A 27580-nucleotide genomic window follows, 5' to 3' on the forward strand; every position below is an offset into this window, starting at 1 on the left:
TTGTTACTTACAAGAAGTGTTAATTTGACTGAATTTCAATATTTTAAAACTTTTGAGTCAAAACCATTTAGCTGTTAGGCCAGAAAAGAGTAAACAAGTCACAACGATTAATGTAAAGTAAAATTGAACAATTTGCAAGATTTTGAAACCGTTTGAATAGTAAAAATATCTCATTTTATATCATCATTACAACTTTATCAAATTTTTACATAAAATATAATAAATAATTCTAACTTTTTCAAATCTTAAAACAATAATAATATTAAAAAATAATATTTTATTCATCTTTTAACTCTCATCTTATCTCATCTCATCTAAACACACCATCCAAACTGTAAGTTTGTTAACCCAACAAATTGCTAGCTTTAAGATGTTGTTTCAATGGTAAACAGCATCAAATTTCATGCGCTATTTTCTCCTAAATTGTTATGAAAGGTATCACTACCAGTGCCCAAAAAAAGGGTTTACCAGATTAAAAAGAGCATTGGTCAACTAAAAATAAACAAAGTGCAACGTCCTGGATAATGATTTAGATAAAAGGCAAAAAACCAAGCCATCTATTCTGATTCAATACATTCAAGAAGAGGATAGCAGCTGCTCAACAGTTTCAGTTTCTATTGGAGATCACCCACAACTCGGTTTGCTTCACTCTTCAATCTTTTGAAGTTATAACGAGCAACCCCAATGCACCAATAAGAATATACTGCAAGAGCAAAATGGCACATGTTATTACTTCCCGTATAATAAGTGAGTAATGTTACATGCAGTCGTGGAATGTGCAATTGCTTTGAAAAAGAGTGAGATCCACAATTTAAAAATTATTATTTTTTCATGTGAATCCCGTATTTATTCACTTTCTTCAAAGTGATTACACGGCGCTTGCGCACTTACGACTGCAACTATCATTTATCATAATAAATTCGATTGCTTCACAGTTTTGACATTCTAAAATTTAACCAATTCTGACACTTCATGTATATGAACCAATACTTCGAATAGTATCAGTTTTGCGATTCTGAGATTAAACTCAAAAGATGCCACTATGAACAAAGAGTTACCAACAAAATCTGATTAGATGCTCGCCAAAAAGAGGAAAAATAGTCTACACCTTTTGTCAAACATACGTGGAAAGTTACAAAACCTAAGCAATTAGGGTTTCATGATCAAACCTTGATGATTGGCTTTTCAGTCATGATAATTGTTACCCAGCCAACATAAGGCAGGAACCTGCAAGCAACACAAATGAAAATGAAAATGAAAATGTAAGCCACCAAAAGATCTATTCTTTTAATTCAAGGAAAAAAAGGTGCTGTTTTTTTTTTTTCTTCACCTGTTTAATATGCTATGTTTGTTAGAAGAATGGATGAGAACTGGTGTCAATCCCTAGTGCTCATCATACTCTAGAGATTGTTTGCACCCAAGGGGATTTGAACCTTAGACCTGGGGGAAAGCATACCCCCAAGCCTAAGGCCTTTACCACTTGAGCCAATCCCTACGGGTTACATTTCTTGCAATATATTCATTATCCTAAAGTGCAATTATCATTAAAAATTTAATCAAACAATAATATCTTGGCATTTACCACCAGATGCGGTGACAAATCCATTTCCTAAACCATTTGAAGGATGCAATCATGCCCTTGCATGTTCTATTGATGACGATTTTGCCACCAAAGAGGAAAAAAAGAAAGCAAATAATAAAAACTAAATGATAATTTCAGAGCCATGAGACATCTAAAGTGCCCTGAAAATATATCCCTTCTGCTGCATGCATAAGTGTCACGAGAGTGTAAAATATATGGCGTGTTATGATGGGTCCACGCACAGCAGAAGGTGAGAGATGATATTTGTGTAAGTCTAAGATATGCTTTCTTGGAATAATCGTTTCTATCTCTAAATGAAACCCCTTCTTCCTGTGAACCTCTCTCGATAACCTCCCCAATCAGCACCTCCAATTCAAAAACTGCCAGAAGAAAGAGAGGGCTAAACTAACAGAAGAAAGGGAGAAGCCCTCGCACCAAACTATAGCTCCCTACCGCTAATTCCTCAACCTCTCCCCTCTCCCTTATCTTCTGCATCTTTTTCTGTTTTTTTTTTTTTTCTTTTTTCCTGAGTTCTTTTTTATATTTTTTGTTCTGGTCTTTGGAGGCTAGATCTAACATGATCCACCCACTTCCAGCCAACATTTGCCCTACCCTCAGAATTCCGGACCTCCAATCTTCCAAAACACTAGAATATCACACCTAGGCATTGCTTTTGTATATGTCCCGTGTACTTGGGCTTTTGCCTATCCTCATGATCAATAAAATCTTATTTACCATAAAAATAAAAATTAAAAATTAAAAAAAATCTTCCAAAACAGCCTTTGCCAGCGAGTTTTCACTAGAGCATGAGCATCATGACCCACTACCCCTCATGGCTGCCTCCTCCATTTTACTCCCCCTTTTAACTGGAAATTAAATATATCCTATCTTTTGTTGGAAGCAATCAATTCTTGCTTCCTTCCGAAGGATTTAGAGGGCAAGAGGGTGGGAAGTTCTACCGAGTATCCTGAAATGTCGAATACAACAGATCATTACATTTTGTGGCTTTCAGCCACAGTACCACAATCCTTATGCGGTGCATCAAAACCTCCTTTTTGGCAGTTCTCTCCTTTGTCCAACCAAGGAACATGGGCCCACACCAATGTTTTGGGCCTTTTGGCTTCATTCTCCTTTTCTTTTTTTCTTTTTCTTTTTCTTTTTTTAAATTCATTTTCATGTTGGGTGTTGGTTGTAATGAAGTGTTTTGTAAGGGTTGTCCATCCATCCTTCTGTCTCTTTCTATTTAGTTAAATCTTGTTCATTACGGAAAAAAAGTCCATGCGCAAAGCAGTGTTATTGGCAAGGCTGCGTAAAATGAGGACTTCTCCATGCGAATATGGTATAAACATAGCCTAACAATAATATTGAAGATGAAGATATTGGTAGTGTTTATACCCTACAGCTCTGCCCATTATGTGATGTCGTTGAAGCCAAAGCTGACCATGAGCATACAGAAGCCTGTCATCCCCATAATTATTATCTCCTGATACAAATCAATGATAACAAAGAAAGAGCATTACGTTACAGCAGAGGACCTACAAAAATGTAGAGTAGAGATAATAATATCAATAAGTAACATGTTCAGATACAGCATATGTAGAAAACACAAGGCAAGGACTAAAGAGTTTTGACACTATGACAAGCCCATAGATAATGATGCACAACCTCCTATCAAAGTAACCCTCGTCTAAGACACTGGGAGATAATACAAAGTAACTCGATAGATTCCAAAGAAAGTGTTCAATTTTCTAAAAGCTGGCACCTTTTGTGAGGACATCAACTTCGCCAGTATCTTGTCGTTCATGGACCTGAAGAAAAGGCATAAGCTCAGTAATAACAGAAGTATGCAAATATCTCTTTCAATTAACTCCCAACAGTTCTTTCTGGCATTTGGCATTAAATGCCAAAAAAAAAAAATTGTCAATTGTAGTCTTAACACACAGTCCCATGTTCTATCATCATTCAACACATCTTGTTCCCCAAGCCAAAACTAATTTTGTCAAGGCATCTCTTTCAGAACTATTTTAGGGTAGGAACTTCCCATAAGATCAAAAGATGGGAATTGCCAACTCCCATAGAAGAAATAATACTATTGAAATGTTGAATATAAATGGTATGGTGTGTAAGGAGGCCCCTGTGATTAGTGAACATGTGATGGATTTCTATGAACAACTACTTACAGAAAGAGAGGGATGGAGGCCAAAGATGGATGGCCTTGGTTTTGATACGATTGAGCCTCAAGAAGAGGCGTGGTTAGAGAGGCCCTTTGAAGAAGGGGAAGTGTATGAGGTAGTAAGACGTATGGTCAAAGATAAAGCTCCCGGTCCAGATGGTTTCTCGATGGGCTTTTTCCACTCTTGTTGGAAAGTGGTGAAAGTAGATTTAATGAATGTGTTTCAGGAAGTTTCATTGGTTGGGAAGTTTGAGAAAAGCATAAATGCCACTTTTATTGCGTTGATCCCTAAGAAGATGGGGGCGGTGGAGATTAAGGATTTTCAACCCATCAGCCTGGTGAATGGAGTGTATAAAATTATTTCAAAGGTTCTGGCTAACAGATTAGGGGCGGTTCTGGGGAAGATTATCACGAAAACACAAAATGCTTTTGTTAAGGGGCGACAAATCTTGGATTCAGTTCTTATTGCAAATGAGGGACTAGATAGCAGATTGAAGGCTGGATCTACAGGGATTCTGTGCAAATTAGATATGGAGAAGGCATATGATCATGTAAACTGGGATTTCCTCTTGTATGTGCTGGGTAAATGTGGCTTTGGGGTGAGATGGTGTAGTTGGATCAGGTGGTGTATCTCTATGGCCAGATTTTCAGTCTTGATAAATGGCTGTCCGACTGGCTTCTTTAGCAGCTCTCGAAGTCTCAGACAAGGAGATCCTCTGTCCCCACTCCTTTTTGTTATCGTTATGGAGGCATTGAGTAGGATGATATCGGCGGTGGTCACGCATGGGTTGGTGGCTGGTTTTCCGATTGGTGACCCCAATAGGGGTACTATTATTTTGTCTCACTTACTATTTGCAGATGACACCCTTTTATTTTGTGAGGCTGATCACAACCAGTTGAGTACATTGAAGGCTCTGTTATTATGCTTTGAAGCAGCGTCAGGCCTGAAAATTAATTTTGACAAGTCAGAGTTAGTACCAGTGGGGAATGGAATGTGAGCAATACTAGGCAGTTAGCTAGCATTCTTGGGTGTAAGATGGCTTCTTTTCCCATTACCTATTTGGGATTACCTTTGGGGGCTGCTGCTAGGGCCTCATCCATTTGGGATTCTGTTATTGAAAAGATAGAAAAAAAATTGGCAGGATGGAAGAGATTGTATTTGTCGAAAGGTGGCCGGGTTACTCTCATTAAGAGTACCCTTTCTAACTTACCTACGTACTTTCTATCTTTGTTTCAATTGCCTGTTAGTGTAGCGGCTCGGATTGAGAAACCGTATCGTGATTTCCTATGGAGTGGGATAGGGGATGAATTCAAATTTCATTTAGTTAGCTGGGACAAGGTGTGTAGACCAATCTCGTCAGGTGGGTTGGGCATAAAGAATTTGAGAACATTCAATCGGGCTTTGCTTGGGAAGTGGTTATGGCGGTATAATTTGGAAACCGGAGCTCTATGAAAACTGGTGATTGATTATAAACATGGAAGCTTATGAGGGGGCTGGTGCACAAAAGAGGTAATTGGGGCTAATGGAGTGGGGATATGGAAACACATTAGGCGCGGGTGGGGGGACTTTATTACTCATTCTAAAATGGTGTTGGGGAGGGGATCCCATATTAAGTTTTGGGAGGACATTTGGTGTGGGACTCTGGGAGTGAGGCCCTAAAGGAGGCATTTCCAGCTGTTTTCCGCGTGGCTCGCAACCAGGAAGCATCCATTGAGGACCTCATGAGTATATCAGGGGATCATGTGCAGTGGAACGTGACATTTAGTAAAGCGGCACAAGATTGGGAAGTAGACATTTTTGAAGCCTTTTTCAGTCTCATATATTCTGTGAAGCCGAATAGACAGCAAGCTGACAGCTTATGGTGGAACCCGACGGGTAAGGGCATCTTCTCTGTTAGATCCTTCTATAAGTCCCTTTCCCACACCACAACTATTCAGTTCCCATGGAAGAGACTTTGGAGAAATAAGGCGCCTCCGAAAGCGGTTTTCTTTACATGGACAGCAGCATGGGGGAAGATTCTGACCATTGACAACCTGAGGAAGCGACGGTTAGTTATACTAGACTGGTGTTGCTTGTGTAAGAGATCAAGTGAGACAGTGGATCATCTATTGTTACATTGCGAGATAATGAGAGCCTTGTGGGTGGAAGTTTTCAGTCGAGTAGAGTTACCCTTCGTGATGCCAGAAACTGTGGTTGATCTGTTGGCCAGTTGGACACTCCCGAGAGGCGTTCAATAAATTAAGGAGGTGTGGAAAATGATCCCGATCTGTATCATGTGGTGTATTTGGCAAGAGCGCAATGATCGGACTTTTGAAAATAAGGAGCGGTCGCCGGGGGAACTTAGAGCTTTATTTTTCTGTACTTTAATGTTATGGGCCATTGCTATAGATTTTAATGGCCTGAATGTACATGACTTTTTAGCTTCCCTTTCGTTGACCTAGATAGGTTTTATCTCCTGTATCCATCTTGTGTACTTGGGTTTTTGCCTATCTCTATTTATAATATTATCGATTACTTATCAAAAAAAAAAAAGATCAAAAGATCCTCATGTCATTTGTAGAGAATGGGTATCACTAAGAACATTCTATAAATTACACCAATGCCAAGAACGCTGAGTCAAAATATTGGTCAAATTAAGCACACTATAACATGCCCTTAAGCATCAACATCTATGGGGGTCAGGTGCAGACAAATATAAGCATTGATTTGACCACTTCTATTGGCTAGTTTGTAATGCACTATTATAATCTTCTAACATTTATTTATGAAGTAATATAATATTATAACGTGAATAGGGAGAATTGTTGAGTCATACACTTTGATAAGGTACACTATAACAGAATCGAGTGAGTTTTTTAGAAACACGTGAATAGGGAGAATAATCACAGTGCAGATAGCTTCCACAAAGTAATTATGGTACCAGTATTCCATGAAAATCAAATGTGCTGTATGAGGCATGCATAATGTGTTTACCTTAATAACACGATGGACAATTGGAATCTCACGACCCTGAAGAAATACATACACAAGAAATATATAATTATTAACACGGATAAGAAAGGGGGAGGAAAGGAGAATTTACAGAACAAGAAAGCATCATATCTCATGAACAAGAACTCGAAAAATAAGTTACATAAATATCCATGCATGAAAAAAGACAACAAAATAAATGTTTGTAAACATCTGCAACTATGGAAATTCATAGATACACTAAAGTTTTGTGTTCTAGTTTCATCTTCATTGAAATTCTGTTCATGGTCTAGTTTTTTCCAAAATGCAATTGATTTAACATTAAAACCTAAAAAGAGTTGATCTACTGGCTTGTTGGAAGGAGATTCAAGGCTGTCCTCAAGTGGCGGCAGTGTGGAAGATGATTCTGTTGCATATTAAGTGGTGTACTTGGTCAGAAAGGAATGAGTTGTGCTTCGAAGATAGGGAGCGCACAATGGAAGAGCTTCAGAATTTTTTTGTACACATATTATTGCTCTGGTTTTCAGCCATTGTGCTTAATGGAAACAATGCTCATGATTTCTTGTCCTTAATCTATCAATCCTAGAATGTATGTAGGTGTTCTTTTGTATACTTCCTGTGTATACGGGCTATGCCTATTTCATTTGTATCGATAAAATTTACCTCTTATAAAAAAAAAAAAAAAAAAAAAAAAAAAAAAAAATTAAAAAGAAATCGGGTTACTAACAGGATACTTTCATGCAAAGCATTCCTTTTTCCTTTTCCACAACATGTACCTTACAGGATTTCTACAGCAGTGCAATATGTAGGATCAACTTAAAAGTCTCCATCCTAAAACCCATCACAATATTATGCTTGCTTATGAATTACTTGATTGATTTTTCCAGCCGAAAAAATAAGTGGAATATAAAATGAAATGTACAAGCCCCATTGCAGTATCTATTGCAAGGTTGGAATGAGAATACTCAAAGAAATTTTATTTTTTTGATAAGTGAGAATACTCAAAAGAAATTTCATCTCATTCGTCGATTTTTTTTAGATGCAAACAAAACGTTTAATTTTTATATAACAATAGAATTCGTATTTACCGATCAAAAAATAAATATAACAATAGAAGTTGAAACTCTTAGAAGCAAAGATCTGTATATAGGAGCCGTTGTACACGAATAATTCAGAATCAAGTATTTTGCTCCAGAATGCATGTATGTCCTAGTATGATCCCTTTACTTCTTCACTAACTTCTGTTCACGTTGTTGCTCAAAATTTTGTTCACAGATTAGAACAGCCACCAGATTCTTCCGTTTTCTTCCTTTCAAACCCAAACTATGTCCCTTCTCCCAAAGCTTGAAACCCCTAAACGTATACTTTTCTGAATTTTTTTTACAGTAATTAACCCTTACAATCCTAGCTTGGAAGCTATTGCTGCTAGGAAATTCCCAGCATCCAGTTTTCTCTAAAACCATAACCTACCACCCATTGTTATGCAAGACAGCCATATACTGAATAATATAAAGGTTATCCTATGCACCTATCAACCACTTCGCTAGTCAGGCTCCTATCTCATGCATTAATATGCACACTGTAAGTATTCACTTTCTAAATGAAGCAGTTGTGCTAGAGCTACAATTTCTAGGGATTAAAGTGCAAACTGTTCCAACCTGGTGTGCTTACAAAAAACGAGCCTATTAACAACTGAACGAAAAAATCATAAGGAACCAGAGTGAGCAAAATGAAGAATAAAACTTCAAAAGAAACTTACGTCAACATTAAAAACAACAATCTCCCCGGCACGAATAGGATCTTTGCTCATGTGCAAGAACAAGATGTCCCCCTACATATCATATAAGACTATCGCATGTCAAGCAATGTGAGAACAAGACTGAACATGTTTTTTTATTTTTATTTTTTATTTTTTTATTTTTATTTTTATAAGTATAAAACAAGATTGAACATGTGAAGAGACATGTTTAGAATATGATTCACCACACTCATAAATGTAATTGCTTTGTCCACCATTGCATTTTTAACGTAGAAAAAAAAATCCTGAGACGACACTTGGCTAGAGAAAGAACTAACCATTGCTACCAAGACACACCAAAACTACATCATCAAAACTTTAAATCGATAAAAAGTTATTATGTCTCCACACATTAGATTAACTTACCCTCTTGAAGCCAGGTTCCATGCTTCCAGAAAGGACAACAACAACAGGGGATTCACTGCCAGTAATGCACATTAATGCCTTCCATATTATCAGTGCAGATGTAACAATCATGCCTGGGACAAAAGCATGACATTTACAACATTGACATAACTATTGACGAACAGATTTATATTTCAAAGTAAATAGTCAGAACCATCACACTTAAATGCTTTTTCAATTCAATTAGTTTTTCATATGATTGTTAAAGCATATGCAAAATACCAACTTCCTCGCAATTTTGGATCACAACCCTTCCAATTCAAGAACAACGCATCCTTCTCGGTATTATCAACACAAGTTCTCAAGGATTCTGATATTTGAAGAACTGTCTTACATTGGATAGAAAGAAAGAATAACTTTGAAGCTATATCCGTTTCATGCCAAGTGTAATACATTTTGCCTAGACGACATTACTTCAATTTATACACTTGCTTAGATGATAGTTTGCTGGTGCTTTCTAAGACTCGTTCCAATTCCATAAAATCTTAACATTTGGTTAACAAACATACTTGACCGTTGATATCTTGGATTGCGCTGCTTCTTCTACTATAGATAATATTAAGACATCTAAATATGAGTATGTTGGGCTATCAATGAAAACATTTGAAAAACTAAAAACCAGGAGAAACGATAGCAAAGGAATTTAGCTTCAAGTTACATGGTTGAAGAGCCTAATTGATAAAGGAATTCGGATTGCTTTAGAAATTTAGTAATTGGCATTCAATGTGGTATAACTCGGCATAGATTATAAGGTACAAGCAAAACGTGCATCAAGCTGCGAAGAAATTCACGAAACTTTTGAGTAGATTATTTTATTTTGATCTTTCCCATGAAAATAGAAATTCCCAAATTCAGCGAGGCCATAAGAATCACATCAGGCTCAGTAAATTATAGTTTTTTCTTCTGTTAAGCGTCAAAACAATAAACGGTGAAATATATATTTTTAAAATATAAACGAAGATTTTATTGATAATAAAAATAGGCTTATCCCAAATACACGCGACGTATACAAGAGAGAATAAGGAAATATATAACGTCCAAGCTTCAATTTTTAACCATTCCCACATTTTCTAAGCACCCAAACAGAGTATTGACGCATAAACCATGTTCTCCCTCTCCCCTTAGACAGTACCAAGATCAAGAAAATTCAATAGAAGACTCAAAAACGCGCGCGCGGCTGTGTGTGTGTCAGAGAGAGAGAGAGCTATGAAGGGAGCGAAGGGAGCGAACCGAGACTGACGGCCTGGGTGAGGACCTGGCGGATCTGAAGGGATTTGATAGAGTCGATTGTCTCACCGATCCACCCCATTTTTTGTCCCTCCCGCTTGCTCTCTTCTGCCTTCTCTTTCTCTTTTCCGGAGAGGAGAGCCACTGCGTCTTCAAAGTGCCGTTTCTTTTGTCCGAAGAGGAGAGCTACTGCTTCTTCAAACCCGCAACCCCTGGCCGCTGCTTCTTCAAAGGGCCGTTTCACACTCTCTAACTTTTTTCTTCGGCTCTCGTAAAAGAAAAATAAAAAACAAACGACTGTATATATAAAGAGAAAGGTTTCGTTTGGATATTAAACTAATCTCAATTAATCTCAGCTCATTATTACAATTTTTTTAAATCTCAATATAAAATATAATAAATAATTTAATTTTTTTAAATTCTAAAATAATAATAATATTAAAAAATAATATTTTAACAATCTTTTATCATCTCAACTCAACTCACATCAACGTCCAAACATAACCAAAAACTTCCTGACAGAGTTATTGGATAATTAGGATTTTAATATAATTAAAAGAATGGATAATGCTTGGATCCTAATTTATACATTTTATTTATTTACGTAATTTATTAAAAAAATTAAAAATACCGACATATATTTTTTTTTAAAAAAAAAAAAAGAGGAGAGAAAATTTAAGATTTTAATCTTCACATTTTGATGTTTTTGACTCATTTTATTTTAAATATATATTTTTTAAAATTTTTGAATTTTTTTAATAAGTCATGTGGCACCATATTTGTGGTGACATGTTAAAAGATGAAAATGAGTGGTATAAATTAAGAGATATAGTTGTATTTTCTAATAAAAATATAATAATTAAGAATTATAATGAAATGTTTTATTCTTAAACAAAGTGTCGTCGTTGTAAGATTCAAAACTTAAAAAATTATCTTATAAGTCAAATTATGTTATATAAACACTTATTATTATTATTGAGTGTACTCTACACCAACTTATATAATTTCATTTTAGTTAATTTATTCTATTATTGTAAATAACATCTTCGATGTCAAGAAAAAGTATTTCACAAATAATATTTGTAATATAGTTTCTCAATATGAAAAACTAAAATTTCTTAAAATATATATAAAATTTTAAGGTACACGCTACATACAATTCTCATGTTAGTCTTCAATGTTCCAAAACACAAACAAAAGCTGTTAGGTAGCCAAAAAATGTTGTGCTAAAAAGCATTCCAAGAGTATGAGTATCCATCCGTTTGATTTCAAACAAAAATATTTTAAGAGTAGTGTTATATATAATATTAAGACAGGGTAAATTTCGTATATTTTATTAAAAATAAATTCATAACTAAGAAATAAATTTTATATAAAATCATTTTCCCTATGTCAAAGTGTTGTTTTTTTTGTTAGTTTAAAGTGTTGTTAAGTTTACATCCGAAATTTAGGATGACTCTAAGGTCTTGGAGATAATCCAAACCGGGCATAAGTGGTACAACGTTAGATAACACGAGCCACTAAGAGCATTTCCATCCGATTTCTTAAATTTTTTCTTAAATTTTAGTTAAAAATGACACTCCCTATAATTTTATCTTAAATTTTACTCATTTTTAAAAAACCTTCTACATTCCATTCCCTATCTTTTCTCTATTCTATTAAAATAATATTCTTCTATTATTTCTTTATTACTTTTTTCTCTTACTTCCATTTTCAAACTTCACTACTTAATATTTTTTCTTATGTTTTGAACTATTATTATAGTGAATATTTTAAATAAAAATTTAAATTATTTTTTAAGGGTTTAATAATATTTTTAAAATTATTATTTTTATATTTTAGTAATTATTTAAATTATTTTTAAAAATATGATTTAAAAGTATAATAAATATGAGTATAAGAGAAAATGTAGTTGATTGAAAAAAGAATTTATTTTATTTATTTGAATAAAATATTAATAAAAAATAATTTATGAGATTAATAGTAGTTTCCTATATTTAAAGAGTTACTGTTTATTTATTAATTAAAATCTTAAAATAAAGAATGGGATGGGAGGAAGTTTTTAAACTTTTCCTTATAATTTTTCCTATAATTTAAAAATAATAGTGTTTTAGACATCCGGACGGGATGCTCTAAAATACTACAGAGCCGGCATGGCACCCAGAAAATTTTCCAGTGATTTTTGAATCTACACGTGACACCAAAACAATGGAGCCACGTCATCAACTCAGCATTTCAAGAAACGCTCTGGTAAATGATGCAATTATCTTTTAATTCTGCTTTTCGCTGTTTATTTCAGTAGCTGAAGCCTACAGCTTGTTGGTGAACACTCCTGCCGTCATGGCTCTAACCCTACTGGCTCCCGGTGGGTGCGCTCGATTATGCGCGTCGCGCCCTGCACCCATTAGACATAGAATCACTACGTTCGCTACTCTATCCCCTCCTGGAGGTCATGCCGTGGACTGGGTTGAAGCAACTTCGAGCTTTTTCGAACAAGACGCGAGGCCCATCATGTTGTTTGATGGTATGGCTCATTGAACCATACTCTACCGGCGTGCTTGCATAACCCTTTTTTTGCACATCGTTTTCTACCATGAAATTACTTTTGGGTTTACTTTGATTCCATGAGTGTTGATGGAAAGGGAAAAAAACGCAACCTTTGGGAACACTATGTACCAGAAAATTTTAGTTGTTTTGTTTTTCTATGTGTTGTTGACCTTATAGATGGAGCTGAACGGTTGGAAGTGGCTCCTTCCAATGAACTAAAAACTGTGAGTAGTTTATATAGTCCAGGAATAAAGAATACAAGGGCTTTTGCCAAATCAATGATTAGGCTTATGTTTGACCGATAACTTGGAGTAAGTAAGCTCTGCAGACGCACGCATAGAATGAATGGAAACGTAAATTTTGTTATAGCTTTTATATATCACGAAATTCTTATGTGATTTATTTTCCCGAGTTCAAATAGGTTGAGTTATTGGGAAATTGCTGCCAATAGCACAAATGATTCTGCCCAGTTTTTCGTTTGATTGATGTATACAGCAATTAAACTTGTTTGCTAAATTTGTATTTGGCAGGTGTATGCAACTTGTGTAACGGAGGTGTGAGGTTTGTGCGTGAAAATGATCGAAATAGGTAAGCCTCGATCGTCTTTGAAATTCTAACAGTTGCTCAGATTTTTCAATTCATCATTTACTCACGAAATTTGGTCTTATGGCTCATAACATGTAATATATTTAGGGGCAAGCAGTGAATTCTATTTTTGAAGTGGCGTTATATATATGTTAAGAACATTAGTGAGGTATGAAGAGATCGAAAAAGGAACCACTTTACTTGTGATGTTCGGTGGAACACGAACTTTTTTAGGAAATTAGGAAGGAACACTTCATGCCAAATGTTTCGAATCATCCTATTATGAAGTTATTTGTCCTTTGCAATGACCTTGCTACGAGATTTTGTTATACTAAGTTTCATCCCAATGTCTTGGTTAAGTTCATCCCTAAGGAAAGTATGATATGCGTACTAACAAGAACATTAACTTTTCTTTAAAAAAAAAAAAAATCGCCCATTAACCAGAGTTGCTATAATTGAACTTATGTGCTACTCGTGATATTGCTTGCTAAAATAAATCTGCTGGTAAATCTGATGAAAGTTGAAAATTTAGACTCTTCACATGACATGATTGGTGGTCTTGACAATCAAATAGAGATGATAAAGGAGGTCTGATGCCGTAGAGATTATCACGAGCTGTTATACTTTGCATTTAAGATGTGGAGTTAAGAAGCTAAACTTGGCTGTAGTGGACGTTAACTAATTTATCTCTGAAACTATTTAAAAGTAAATTCTTGTTAGAGATGTAATGATATAATATGAGTTCTACTGAAATGATACATGGAGAATGGCTTTCCCATGAGGAAAAAAAAGTGTGTATTGATGGTGCACTTTCTTATTTTTCATGAATAGGGATTCCCCACCACATTTTAGGTTCAATTTTACAACTAAAAACCTGTTTGTTTGATCTCTTTTTTTTCTCTGAATATTGGCAGGAGAATCAGGTTCGAACCTCTCCAAAGCGATGCAGGCAAAAAATTACTTAGGAGGTCAGGGAGGGCTCCTGATGATATCTCCAGTGTTGTACTTGTTGAAAAGGATAGGTTTGTATATCATAGGTTCTATTAACTTCAATTGTGATCAATAACCAAGCGTAGCTGACCAAATTTGATTACCAATCATCAAATATTCCATAGCAGTTCATTTGGTTGAGAAGAAGATGGACAGAAAAGTGAAATTTCTACATTTAACAATTCCTAACCGAGGGACAATCCAAATTTTCTTCACTTTCCATGCTTCTCATCAACCAAATGGATTCCACAAAGTTTTTTCTTGTGAAAAGATGTTATTATGTAGACCAGCTACTTTAATGGTTCAACAATTTTGCTTATACTAAAATACCGTAGAAGATGGCCCTAGAGATGTCATCTGAAGAAATTGAGAAACCATGGTGGATTTCAGATCATACATAAAGTCAGAAGCTGTGCTGAAGATAATGGATTACATAGATATACCATTTCCCCAGTTAGCATTTGTTCTACACTTTGTGCCGCTGTAAGTACCGCCTTTCCAGTTTCTGTTATAGATTCGGACTTCAGATTTGAAGCTAAGGGAAACAGTCAGAGCTGCTCTGTAACTCTGTTATTTATCCATTGCCATGGATGACTGCAGGTTCATAAGGGATTTTGCATACGATAACGTGGCAGACAACCGTTACACATTTTTCGGCCGCTCAGAATCCTGTGAGATATAAACAGCTAAATTCATTGTACTTAGCCTATGTTCTATATATTGTAGAGTCCAGAAATAATATTCCCCCAGGAGGTTAACCATTGTATGTTTTGTCTGAATAGAATGAAGGTATATTCATGTTTATGAATAAAAAACTTGTGTATAATCCTGTTCTTGATTCGTGTGGTTGAATTTCTTTTTCTTCTCATATTTCAAGCTTTTAGCTGTATCTCTTGTTCTACCCCTTTTACCAAGCAAGGCAAAGTTTCAAAAAGCTATGAAAGATCAGATGTGTACGTTAACTTATCGGAGGTTACTGCGTGCAGGGTTATTTAAAGATAAAGGAAAGAAACAAACCAAAAGATGAAATCTCATCATAATGTTATTTATCAAAAAAAAAAATCTCATCATAATGTCCTCAGTAAAGAAACAGAAGGTGCTCAATCACATATCTACGCGCGTGATATTCAGATTCTCGTATATGCATAGATAGGAGGGAAGTTTTTGGTGTTATACTTCCAAAAGCTTGAAGAATATGCAGTTAGTTTGGCAAAACCATCCAGCTGATCATTGATGCTTTAGATAGGCACAATATACGGGGTCTCGCCATTATATAGCTTGACACTGCCATATGCAAAGCTGCCAAATATAGGGGAAGAGAAAAACATAAGAAAAAGAAAGAGGTTAGCTGAGATTGGATCGTTTCCATATTGGATAACTGCACTAATCTAAAAGTTCATAAAGAAGGAAAATTTCTAGTAAATTACCCAAAAATTAAGATGATCAAAGCCGTCACCCACAACAGGTACTGATAGGTCTTGTGCCTGGGTTTGCGCTTTATATCATATCCTGGGGGAATGTGTTTGGGGCTTACATATCCAAATTGAGGACGGACTAAAAGAATGAAGCCGAGGAGAAATCCCGACAGGAATCCTCCGATATGAGCTGAATTGTCTACGCGAGGCAGAAACCCAACGGCCAAATTGAGGGAAATGATGAGCACCAGAGTTAGAAGTGCTGCCAACTGTATAATTAGGTATCAGGACGACGAACTAGTAGCCTTATTGTTGCTTACAGTTTGAACCTTAGCTTTGAGTCTCTTACCTTGTTTTCATAGATTGTCCAGTTAGTGAGAAGCTCAGAAAGCACACCTCCCAACAGCCCGAAAAGAGCACCAGATGCGCCCACTGATATTGATGTTTTAGAATTAAGAGCAGATAGCAAGCTTCCACCAAAACCAGAAAGCAAGTACAAGATTCCTACTCTCACTGCCAAATCCAAGAGAGAGAAAATTAGCGAAGATTGAGAATACCAAAACAGATTAGGCGTAACCCCATATCAAGGTTCTTACCAAATCCAAATTCCTGCTCAAGCCGGATTCCTATAAATAGAAGACTCAACATATTAGCAACTAAATGGATAACTCCGGCATGAAGCCACATGCAGGACAAGAGGCGCCATCCTTCACCTTCCTCCACCACTAGTTTCTTCTGAAGACCTCCGAGTTTTATTAGCCTGTATAATCAAGTTTAAGAATATGGATGATCTTCAACACTAACAGATATAACAAATGTCCGCCCCTAGCAAGGGGCGATGCTTGACATGAATATATAATTATTTTGAACAGGCTTTTTCAATGTTCAGTTTTGTGAAAGGATCTATTTTACATGTTTGAATAAATTGAAATGCATCAAATGAAGGATGTACATTAACACAAAATAATAAAGATATTTTGTTGGGGGTGGGGGTGTTTGCAATTCAGAAGTCTTTTAAGAAGGTTAAGAAACCAAAGCCGAATTAAATAGACGTCGTCTTACGTGGTAATGGAAGGGCCAAGGAGCATGTTCTCCGTGAAGGGCTGGAAAGACAATCTCCCCAAGTACGCAGACAGCAGACACTCCTCCTCTCCGGTTGTTGCCGGGCAATCATTCACGTACATGGTGTACACGAACATCATGATATTGGCCGCAAAAATGAGAGGCACAAGCCACGAGAGCCATGTCTTAGGGGTTGGAGGTTGAAAATGTGGCGATGGTGGTAGAGGTGGCCGAGTTCCTCGAGGTCCCGCCTCAATGTCACATGGCGATGGAGGCCTCTTCGCCATACAGGCAACGGTGAGGAGAGTGCACACCACACCGACGCCTATGTGCAGCCGTTAGAGCTTCGTCTGTAGACCATTATTAGAAGGTAGGACGCGGGGAGAGAAATAAGCCTTGGGTGGCAAGGAATGGGTCTTTGTTGGGTTGGCAGTTAGGTTAGGTACTTTTTTGCTGTGAATAGGTTTTTAAAATTGAGGGAATCTTCAATTCTCTGACTGAAATAAAATATTCGATTTTAAAAGAGAGAGAGAAAAACACGACATTAAATACTATGTGAAATTTACAATCTTATATCATTTAGAACCTTTGTAGAAGAATGTTAAATATAGTAGGATCTACATCTTTAGCATGTCTCTCCGAAATTAATGGCAACCATCAGTCAAGTATTTAACCCTTTAACAAATTATTTTTTTGATTCCTACGAAGATATTTTATTATGTTATTTTCTTTTTGGTAACTATCACCATTGTTTAGATATATTATTGAGTAATATTATATATAATTATGAGTAGTGTAAGTGTCGTGCATTTTTTTTAAAAAAGATTGAAATCTATTATTAAAAAATTAATTTTTTTTATATAGATTTTATATTTACTTACATTTAAAAAAAAAATGCATGATATTTACCCATTTTATAATTACAAATACCATTTTTCATAACAAATAGACCTACGGTGGAAGCCATTTAAAGCAAGAACCGAAAATATCACTAATTCCATCAGTATCAAAGATGTTAAATGCATTTTGAAAATGTCAAAGACATAAGATCACTCAGATCAAGATATCATTACAACTTTTTCATTACAAGTTTGGATCTCAAACTCATTTTAATTCATTTCAATTTATTATTACAATTTTTTAAATTTCAATACAAAATATAATAAGCAATTTAACTTTTTCAAATTCTAAAATAATAATAATATTAAAAAATAATATTCTAACAATATTTTATCATTTCAACTCAACTCAACTCAACTCACTTCAACATCCAAACACATTAAAACTTTTATTGGGAGTGATGCAGCAGCCGGAAAGGGGCCTAGAATAGAAGTGCCAACAACTGCACCACAAAGTCACTTTTCTCCCTCAAATTATCACCATTTTAACAATACAATAAGCAAATTATGAAATATTCATCTGTCATCCAACCCCGAGTTTGAATGAAAATCATAATTTATTCTATCATTAAGATTTCAAACGTTATTGACGCCAGATACGAAGATTAGGTACTACTGTATGGACCCTGAAGATAATAAGGTCAAGATTTAATTTCTTAAAACCACTAACGAGGATTTAATAGAAACATGTGCAACTTCATTAGTCATTATTACAAGAGAAATTAATCAATATGAGATTACACAAAAATAATCTCACAAACCAATAAGACTTGACATGATTTGCCAGATTGTAAAATTACTTTAATTGTAAAACAAGTCTAACGAATCATATAAAATCACGTCAATTTATAAGATTACATTTCTGTAATTCCTATTGCTGTAGCACATCTCTTATTATAATTGATGTTTAAGTGTATGCTGCACGTAGATGCTGTGTATAATATGTCTGAAATACACACAAATGATACTAACTGCTGAACAAAAACACAATTGTACAGTAGAGGCCATGTAATACCAAACACGGGGGATAAATATAACTTGGGGGATAAAAATAACTTAAACAAAAACAACCAAAAAAAACCCAACATCTAATAAATTAGTTTAAGATTTAAGTAAACATCTAATAAAATTAGTTATTTAGTACCGATAGCATAAAGTCCTATTTAAGCAAGTAAAGCTAGGCCCAGAATTACAAGCGTCAAAACACGGGAGTACAATATCAGAATAATTCTTCTAATCCTTCGCCGAATAATCTCAAGATTCTACATTAAAAACAACAGTACTGTCACTAACACAACTGCCCGCTGACATCCATCATCGGCAACACTATTGCATACAGGTCTGTTCCCCACCATAAACCAATCCCTCATGATGGCACTGCATACAAAACGAGATGGGTAAAAATTTCAGAAACCAAAACATAAGGAATCAAATTAGCAGTTACAGGGTCCTTTGAATATAATCCAATCCCCAACTCTGCAAGATTGACATAATTACTTGTTATAATTAATAAAGCTATTTTATCAATCTTTTTGGTCAAAGAGGTTATCTTACTGTAAGTTGAAGTATCAATTTGCTCGGGAAGCTCCTTTATGTCCACCTCAAACCTCGACTGAACCTGAAAAACAACAATGTGAAGTATGACATTAATGGCCAAGCATAATAAACAACAAGAAGGGTAAATGATGGGATCTAAGGGAATAACAACGGATCTAAGGGAATAACAACATGAACGAAAAATTATGAGCGCATTAATTTGAAATGTCTAAATTACCTGATTAAGAACATCTGAGTCAGCTGCAGATGAGACAAATGTGATTGCAAGCCCCTTGGTACCAAACCTGCCAGCCCTGCCCACCTGTGGAGTTATGTCAACCCCAGGCGACAAAGGAAGCAAATTCAGTAAAAACTAGTGAATAATTACAAACCATTTACAGATTATTTGAGGTCTTAAATAAAATAAGTACCCTGTGCAGGTATGTATCAGCAGAATCTGGCATATCATAGTTGATAACAATGTTAACACGCTCTATATCAATCCCCCTTCCTACTAAGTCTGTTGCCGCAAGAATTCTTGATTGCCCCTCCTTGAAATTCTTGTAACGTTTCAACCTGAAGAAAACCAATACAGAATCAGCCACCAACTAAACAATTTTGATGAGTATCCACCAACTAAACTACCCACTCCATTAAGCAAAGAGATAAGAGAGTAAATTCAAATATCCCTGTAAGATCATTTCTCTCAACCACCAAGAAAACTAGTCACTCTGCTAATAAGCAAAAAGTTTGTCACTTTCATTATCCATTTCTAGCTATATTCATATGAAATCTAAATTCTCGAGGCTAAACACCTGATCATTAAGCATTCTACTTACAAAAGAAACAAAAACATATGGCAAGGAAGCATTTATAGAGTATTACATTAGATGGGACTGGGAAAACTGACATCATCGGGTTGGGACTCAGTGGTGAGTATAAAAAAACTGACCAATACAGATTTGATCAACACCCTCCTAGTAAGCATCACCCAGCCACCAGAACAGGCATATCTCTTCCTCGCATCTCTAACCCACCCAAACATAAATCCCTTGTCCAGATCACCCATTGCCCACTGCAACGGCCCTCAACCAATCCACTTGTTGGCCCCAGATCCCAAATACCAGATTGGTAATCCAAAGCTTGGCATGGACCATTACCAGATTGCCAACCTCTTAAAAAAAGGGCTAAAATACCATTTTGGTCCCTTATATACGTCAGGTTTAAATTTCATCCCAATCTGTTGATTGAGCCAATTTAGTCCTAAATATTATCAAAATGCTTCCATGTTATCCCTGCCCTGTACTGTCATCACTAGGTTGTAGACTTTCTTCCCTACTTGTATTGTTAATTTTACACGTTAAGTCCAAATAGATCTCACAAAGTTAAAAGAATATGGTGCCATGCAACCATTTTCAAGACTCCCACAACCCAGTAATAAAGCAAAACCAAAATCAGCCTCACCGCCTGAAGATACAGAAGCTTCTACCCAATATTAGATAAATACAAGCAACATTCCAAGCATTGAGAAAATTGAGACTAGCTAGTGAGCATAACTTAGCATATACATTACATGCCAACTGAATACAAGCAACAGAATACATACCTTTCCTCCTGAGCCATTCCTGAATGGATGCAAATAGAGGGGAAGTTACACTCCTCAAGTAACTTGTTCAGCTCAGCTGCTCTGTGAACACTTTTGACAAAAATAACAACTTGATTGAAGTCCAATGCATCAAGAAGATCATTCAATTTGCGGTTTTTCTCTGCCTCTTTCAATAAAATGTAGTGCTGCACGGAGATTGAGTTAAAATGAAGGCAGGCATTATTTGAACAAGCAACGAAAAGTCAATTGGCAAAAAGAAAGATTGCAACAATGTTTTACAGATACCTGTACAAGACCATGAAGAGTCAATTTTGTCTCATCATCAACATAAATTTCCATTGGCTGAAAATGACATCCATTTAATTTGTGTCAATATACCAATTCTCCCGAAAGCAGAACTCAACACCGATGGAGTTGGGGGTGAAACATTTAAAATAAAGGAACAGCAACCACCCGAGAAATCAATCGTTCTGGACCCTGATATATATTGACTTCTGCATGCCTGAAATACCAGCAACGTCCAACTACTACCCAGTAATATTAGAATGAACCAATATCCTCACTTGGGCCCCACGAACACCATCACTAAAATACATGGCCAAAATTTCAAGGATTGGGTCACACCCAAGGAAAAAAGTGCAAACTAGGAAAAACAAATTTTTAAACTAATTGCAAATACTACAAGTTCCAGCCTTGACTGCCTTGCAGGCAAATTGGATGCTATGCCACAACTGCACAACTGATATAAAACGAGCAAAGCAATGACATTGAAAACAATCATATCAAAAATGTGCATTCTCATTGCAACCAAGAAAAAGTGGCATAACACTACCTCTTGCATAAATTTTTTGCAAACAGGACGGATCTCTTTACTTAGAGTTGCTGAAAACATCATCACTTGCTTGTCATGAGGAGTCATCTTGAAGATTTCCTGCACATCTCTCCTCATGTCTATAAAAGAAACAAACACAAGGAGAACAAAATAACTTAACATAAGAAAATATCCAGTTAACTTCATAAGAATACAGTAAATGAAACAAGATAATTGCAAAATTCAGCTTTAGGAATACGTAAACAAGGTAAAGGATGAAGAAGAATAAGAAGATAGTCATACCAAGTGATTCTAGCATTTTATCACACTCATCAAGAACAAAATGCCTCACATTCTTTAATCCAAGATCTTTATCCCTTCCTAGAGCCAATATTCGTCCAGGTGTTCCAACAACAACATGAGGACATTCATTTTTTAGCATATCCTTGTGACTCTTGATATTGACACCACCGTAGAAGACAGCAACCCTGATGTCAGGTAAATATGTACTGAACCTCTCAAATTCATGACAAATCTGTAGAAGTTAAAAGAACAAAAGAAGAATGTTAACAGGATTTTTTTTATAAGTAAAATTCTGTAAAATATCAAACTTACAATGTTTTTAGGAAATGCAAATACACATGGAAAATCTGACTAAATTCCAACATTGAGACACATACAAGTGCAAATTATCATTTTTGGAGACTATAGCACCACCACAGGGAATTAATCTACTATAACAAACATTGGACCAACCTGGTAAGCTAGTTCTCTTGTGTGGCAAAGAACAAGAGCCGCCACTTGACCAGCAACAGGTTCAATCTGCTGAAGAGTTGATAGGACAAAGACAGCAGTTTTCCCCATACCAGATTTTGCTTGACAGATGACATCCATTCCTAGGATAGCTTGAGGGATGCACTCATGTTGCACTATTGAAGAACCAAACAAAATTGCAGCAGACGAATCCTCAGTTAAGTATAAATGACTGTCCAGGTCCTTTTAATGGAAAGGTTTATCAAACCAGTTTTCTGGCCCAAATCATGAATATGGCAGTAGTAATTACCTGCAAAAGATATAGAGTAGAAGAAAAAATATCAAAGACAGGCCAGCACAAATAATATGCAGGATTGGACAGGATGCGGCAAGCATGTAAGCAACCAAAACATGTCAATTCTTGAGTCATATGACCAATCCAAATCAGCACTATCAACGAAATAGCAAGTCAGATGCCATCACAAACATCAAGTATCACAAATAAGTTACATAACGACCCAGGGAAGGCCCAAGACACATCTGGACAGAATAGAATGCATGGTACTTGATCAAGATAGGCCAATTTTTTTTTTTTTTTTTATAAGTAAGATAGGCCAAAACTAGAATTAGTACCCAAATCAGCCACCGTGGACAGAAACAGCAAAATTAGACCAAGAAGATTTTCCAAACTAAAAGAAAAAGAGGCAAGAAACCAACAAAATGAAACATAGCATGAGTGCAAGACTATAAAAGCAAAAGCCAAATTTGAAGAAAATTTATGAGATTTTAAAATCAACAAGCATCCCATTTCTCCTGAAAAAACATGTTGGAACTTCCAAATTTCAACAATTCAGCAAGCATATTGTTACCCACTGAGATATAACGAAAAAAATTGATTAGAACTTGCCTTCTGATGGATGTTCAAATCCCGAATCCACAATGGCTCGAAGAAGCTCTGGTTTCAACAGGAAGTCTCTAAATCCCGAACTATGAATCCCAACATAGCCCCTACACCAGAAAAAGAAAAGTATATCCAGCAGATGAGAAAATTGAAGTTGACAACTTAGTCCAAAAAATTTAGATGAAAAAAAAAAGTCTAGAAATACAATATCTTTCTTAAAATAAATTATGTATGTGGAGGTTCTCACACCAAATTTAACTGTCCAACATAATAAAATCACAGAACCGAGTACTTAAACAACATGCACATGAAACTAACCGAATAAAATTAAAATATATAAATACTAATTTTAATAAAAAATTGACAGCCAGAGAACAGCTGCAACAGCCAGATGGTCCTGTAAACCTAATCGCCAGACAACAATGAATAAATGATTAAAGTCAGCACATCAGCTAAGAGTCCAAAACTTCTAAAAGCATGTTTTGGGCAAGTGTGACGACATATCCTGACCAGACCAAAACATCTCAATCCCGTCCTACCTTAAACCAGACTACAGAGCACGGCCCCTCACTATTTGGTTTTTCACTTTTCATTAAATGGAAGATTCCGTAATCAAAACAGCCACACTTGCTAAGGCTTACTCCATTACATGATCAAGTCCGGTGGGGTTTTTCATATTTGAAATGGAAAAGAATACTACAAAAACACAACCCGCAGAAATTCTATTTCATTCTTTCAAGTAATAACCCATCAGATCACTATCAATTTGTTCCTTTTAATTGTTTTCATCTTTATCACCATGCTTCTTAGCCTTGGCCTTATCCTTATCTGGAGGTATGTTATAATCCGCTTCATTAGTTTGATAAATAACTGTAGCTTATTTGACTTAATCTCTAGTTCACAAATGTTATGAATATACGAAGGCATGGCTTTCCTCGATAAGAGATTAAACCAATTTTTCCAATCTATTACTCTTCAAGTCTCTTTACAAACACAGAAAACAAATCACTAAGAGGGACATAGAGAGAGAGACTGACTTCTTGACGGAATCAGCTGCGGGTCTAGCTGAGGCGGAGTCGGGGGCCTTAGGGTCATCATCTTCGAAGTCGACGAGCTCTTCTTCGTAGTCGTTGTCCTTGACTTCACCCATCTTCCTCTACACACAAAAAGGGGAAAAAAAGACGAATCAAATATATAGAAAATTAGGCTAGTGTTGCTTCCTTCTTGTTTTTGGGACAAATATCTATAGATTAGCAGGTATAGAAAATTAGCTATGGAGGAAGATTTGATAGTTTGTCTTTGCTAACCTTTCAGCTCTATCGGGGAGAGAGAGAAAGAGAGTGCGTGTGTATTATGGTTTCCGACACCGAGAGTGGCTGAAGCGTCTGTAAAATTAAACAACAAAAAACAATGAAAATTCCCGAGACAGAGGCAGGGAGGGACCAGGATCTAGGGTTTTGGAGAGACGGAGAGAAAGACTAGGTTGGATAAGAGTGGAGAAGATATTATCATATAGGCTATAGGGATTGGCAAATTTGACGAAATTGTCCTTTCTTTCCCTCTTATTGCCTTTGCAGTTTGCACACAAAATATCGCATTCTTTTAACCTGTACTTTTTGTTTACTTTTTAATTGACACAAATTTCTCGTATATCCTTTCAAAAAAAAATTATTTATTATTTATTTATCATTTTCTCTTCATTTTAAGATGTTATATTAAATAATAAATTTTTTCTCTTTATTTTAGGATGTTGTATTTTAAATTTTTTTATCATTTTCTCTTCATTTTAGGATGTTGTATTAAATAATAAATTCATAAATAAAAAATAAAAAATAATTTTTAATTATCTAATATCACATTATAAAATAATAAAAAAATAATAAAAATTTAAATGATAAATACCATTACTCATCTTCAATATTGATGAAAGAACAGCTCAAGTTGGGAGAAGACGTCGACGGAGGAGTACAACTACAAACGCAAGAAATCATGGGCATTGTTTTCTGTAAGCTCTATTAATAACCAAGAGGATGGGCTTGGCCCAAGTCCATGAATGCACTCGAACCCTTTATGAGCTATTAAAGGTCGGAAGTCATCTTATTCATAGCCCACGACTAATTGTAAAATCCTAGATTATTAGCACCTAAATCAATGATGACATTGATGAGGGGAAGTTTGGATAGATGAGGCATGAGGTTATCTAAATTTTTTATAATTTTATTTTCAAATATCATTAAACATAAAATATTTTTTTACGTACTATTTAAATAATAAGTTAAGATAAAATAAGTTGAAATAAAATATGAAAATTAAATAAAATATTATTATAATATTATTTTTAAAGAAATTATATTTGTAATCTTGAGTGAGGGACTGCATGTACAGTCTCATTGATGAATAGGGTTAAATGGAAACAAATATTATTTTAAAAAGGAGATTATTGTAATTTTAAAATTTTTTTTAACATAAATGTATAAGTTTGCATGAGCAATCACCATTTGGTAACTTTGTGTAGACTAACTCTATTTTTTAATATTATTATTATTTTGAGATTTGAAAAAATTAAATTGTTTATTATATTTTATATGAAAATTTAAAAAAATTATAATAATGAGAAGAGACGAGATGAGATGAAACACTTTTACTATTCAAATATTTAACTTTTTATATAATTATTACCTAATCATTATCTAAACACAAAAATAATCAAACTTTTAAAAATATTAAAACAAAATATAAAAAATAAATATAATTTTTTCAAATTTCAAAATAAAAATAACATTAAAAGATTATATTCAATTTTAAAAAAAAATTATAATATATTTTTTTAATTTTTTCTCTCTAATTTTTTAAAATTTAATAAAATATTTTAATTCGAAACAATTTATTACTATTCACGTAAGTCAGACACTCCAAGTGTCCCAACAAGTTTATTACCATTCACGTAGTTTTTAGCTGACATGGCAAACGTTAATCTAACGATCACATTCGCAACGTGTATATGTGTGCCAAATCGAAGGATAGGAATAGCACAATTATAATGGAAAATAATATACATACTAACAATTTTTATATAATCATATTTACGTTTTTATAAAATAACGTATAAACGTGAAAAAAATTACGTATGTATGTATGTGTATCCTTGTTTCAACTTATATTCAAGATTTTACAAAATTTGCGACAACCCAAAATACAGAACAAAAGAGTCAAATCAAAATAATTATGTTAATAGTATAGTATAAATACTTTCTTAGGATTAATGTTCGTATTAAATTACTTTCAATCATTGTCGACCATTGATTCAATCAAGTTTAATATTTTTATTAGTAGTATTGTTTAAAGTAGGGGTGTACAAAAATTAGTCAAACCGGTCGAAACGGATGAAAACTAACTATCGGAGTATGGAACCGGCCAAAACTTGTAGAGAACCAGTCGGCTGGCGATATAAATAAGTTGAAACTAACGTCAGTCGATTATGCGGTTTAAATAGGTATCAGTTTGAACTTGGTTCAAACCATCGAACCGGCCGATTAAATATAATATATATATATGCAAATATTAGGTAAAACAAAATCATTTCGATTAAGTGAAACGACGTCGTTTTATGCTTATTATTTAGGAAAAAAAATAGAAACGACATCGTTTATACACCAAACAACGTCATTTCAATTTAGGGTTTAATACCCATCTTTCATTCTTATTATTCTTCTCCCAATTCTCACTCTCTCTCCTCTCTCACGCAGTGGCGCATCTTTCTCTCTTTGCCATCTGTCACAGATTTCTTTCTCTCATCGTGACCTTGAATCATCTCATTGTCTCACCACGCTGAACCATATCTCAGTTTCAAAGCATTCGTAATGTCGAAATAGTCGACTTTCCGTTTCATTGCGACACCAACGATCGATCTAGATCACACTGAAACTAACGTTGCTGATTTTCTCTCTTTTTACCAGCCGGTTTCAACTGATTTTATACATGTCTATAAGTTGTCGATTTGGTTTCGATTTTGAATTGAAACCAAATCTGGAACCGTCAGTTTTCACCTTTAGTTTAAAAGCTTAGATACGGTTTGGATAATGAGATAAAATGATATGGTTTTAGATAAAAATTGAATAAAATATTATTTTTTAATATTATTATTTATTTAAAATTTTAAAAAATTAAATTATTTATTATATTTTATATAAAAATTTTAAAAAATTATAATAATGAGATTAAATAAAATGAAATGAAATGTTTTCACTTTAAAAACCAAGCCTATGTATAGCAATGAAACCTAATTCGGCCAGACCGGAAAACCTACCTAAAGGTGCAAG

General features: G+C 35.0%; 4 protein-coding genes across 5 annotated transcripts; 1 reads left to right on the plus strand and 3 right to left on the minus strand.

Moving 5' to 3' along the window:
• Positions 1 to 373: 373 nt before the first annotated feature.
• Positions 374 to 10434, minus strand: LOC109015575 (signal peptidase complex catalytic subunit SEC11A-like). The gene is made up of 8 exons (XM_035692190.1): positions 10160 to 10434; positions 8891 to 9003; positions 8486 to 8557; positions 6730 to 6765; positions 3345 to 3390; positions 2978 to 3065; positions 1170 to 1227; positions 374 to 703 (listed from the first exon to the last, which is right to left on the minus strand). Exons 1-8 carry the CDS (start codon positions 10236 to 10238, stop codon positions 653 to 655), a joined length of 543 nt encoding a protein of 180 aa, XP_035548083.1. The 5' UTR covers positions 10239 to 10434; the 3' UTR covers positions 374 to 652.
• A 1992-nt stretch (positions 10435 to 12426) lies between these two features.
• Positions 12427 to 15118, plus strand: LOC108981709 (DCC family protein At1g52590, chloroplastic-like). Its single transcript, XM_035692192.1, has 5 exons — positions 12427 to 12680; positions 13234 to 13291; positions 14203 to 14310; positions 14669 to 14761; positions 14879 to 15118. The coding sequence occupies exons 1-5, from the start codon at positions 12497 to 12499 to the stop codon at positions 14958 to 14960; spliced, it is 525 nt and encodes a 174-aa protein (XP_035548085.1). The 5' UTR covers positions 12427 to 12496; the 3' UTR covers positions 14961 to 15118.
• Positions 15119 to 15360: 242 nt separating this feature from the next.
• On the minus strand, positions 15361 to 17217 carry LOC109005276 (RHOMBOID-like protein 5). Its single transcript, XM_018984121.2, has 5 exons — positions 16756 to 17217; positions 16290 to 16453; positions 16043 to 16206; positions 15706 to 15962; positions 15361 to 15577 (listed from the first exon to the last, which is right to left on the minus strand). The coding sequence occupies exons 1-5, from the start codon at positions 17040 to 17042 to the stop codon at positions 15517 to 15519; spliced, it is 933 nt and encodes a 310-aa protein (XP_018839666.1). The 5' UTR covers positions 17043 to 17217; the 3' UTR covers positions 15361 to 15516.
• Positions 17218 to 18713: 1496 nt separating this feature from the next.
• LOC109013127 (DEAD-box ATP-dependent RNA helicase 15) lies at positions 18714 to 24792 on the minus strand. 2 transcript variants are annotated; one of them, XM_018995110.2, is made up of 12 exons: positions 24569 to 24792; positions 24299 to 24417; positions 23268 to 23368; positions 22364 to 22536; positions 21911 to 22142; positions 21629 to 21747; positions 21082 to 21138; positions 20797 to 20981; positions 19622 to 19766; positions 19429 to 19512; positions 19209 to 19272; positions 18714 to 19031 (listed from the first exon to the last, which is right to left on the minus strand). In XM_018995110.2, the coding sequence occupies exons 2-12, from the start codon at positions 24409 to 24411 to the stop codon at positions 19021 to 19023; spliced, it is 1284 nt and encodes a 427-aa protein (XP_018850655.1). In that variant the 5' UTR covers positions 24412 to 24417; positions 24569 to 24792; the 3' UTR covers positions 18714 to 19020. The 2 variants fall into 2 exon arrangements, with proteins under 2 accessions (XP_018850655.1, XP_035548084.1); XM_035692191.1 differs by having other exon boundaries at positions 22364 to 22670; positions 24569 to 24755.
• Between the last annotated feature and the right edge of the window lie 2788 nt (positions 24793 to 27580).

This window comes from Juglans regia, chromosome 7 (assembly GCF_001411555.2).
Source record: "Juglans regia cultivar Chandler chromosome 7, Walnut 2.0, whole genome shotgun sequence".
NCBI classification, from domain to species: Eukaryota; Viridiplantae; Streptophyta; class Magnoliopsida; order Fagales; family Juglandaceae; genus Juglans; species Juglans regia.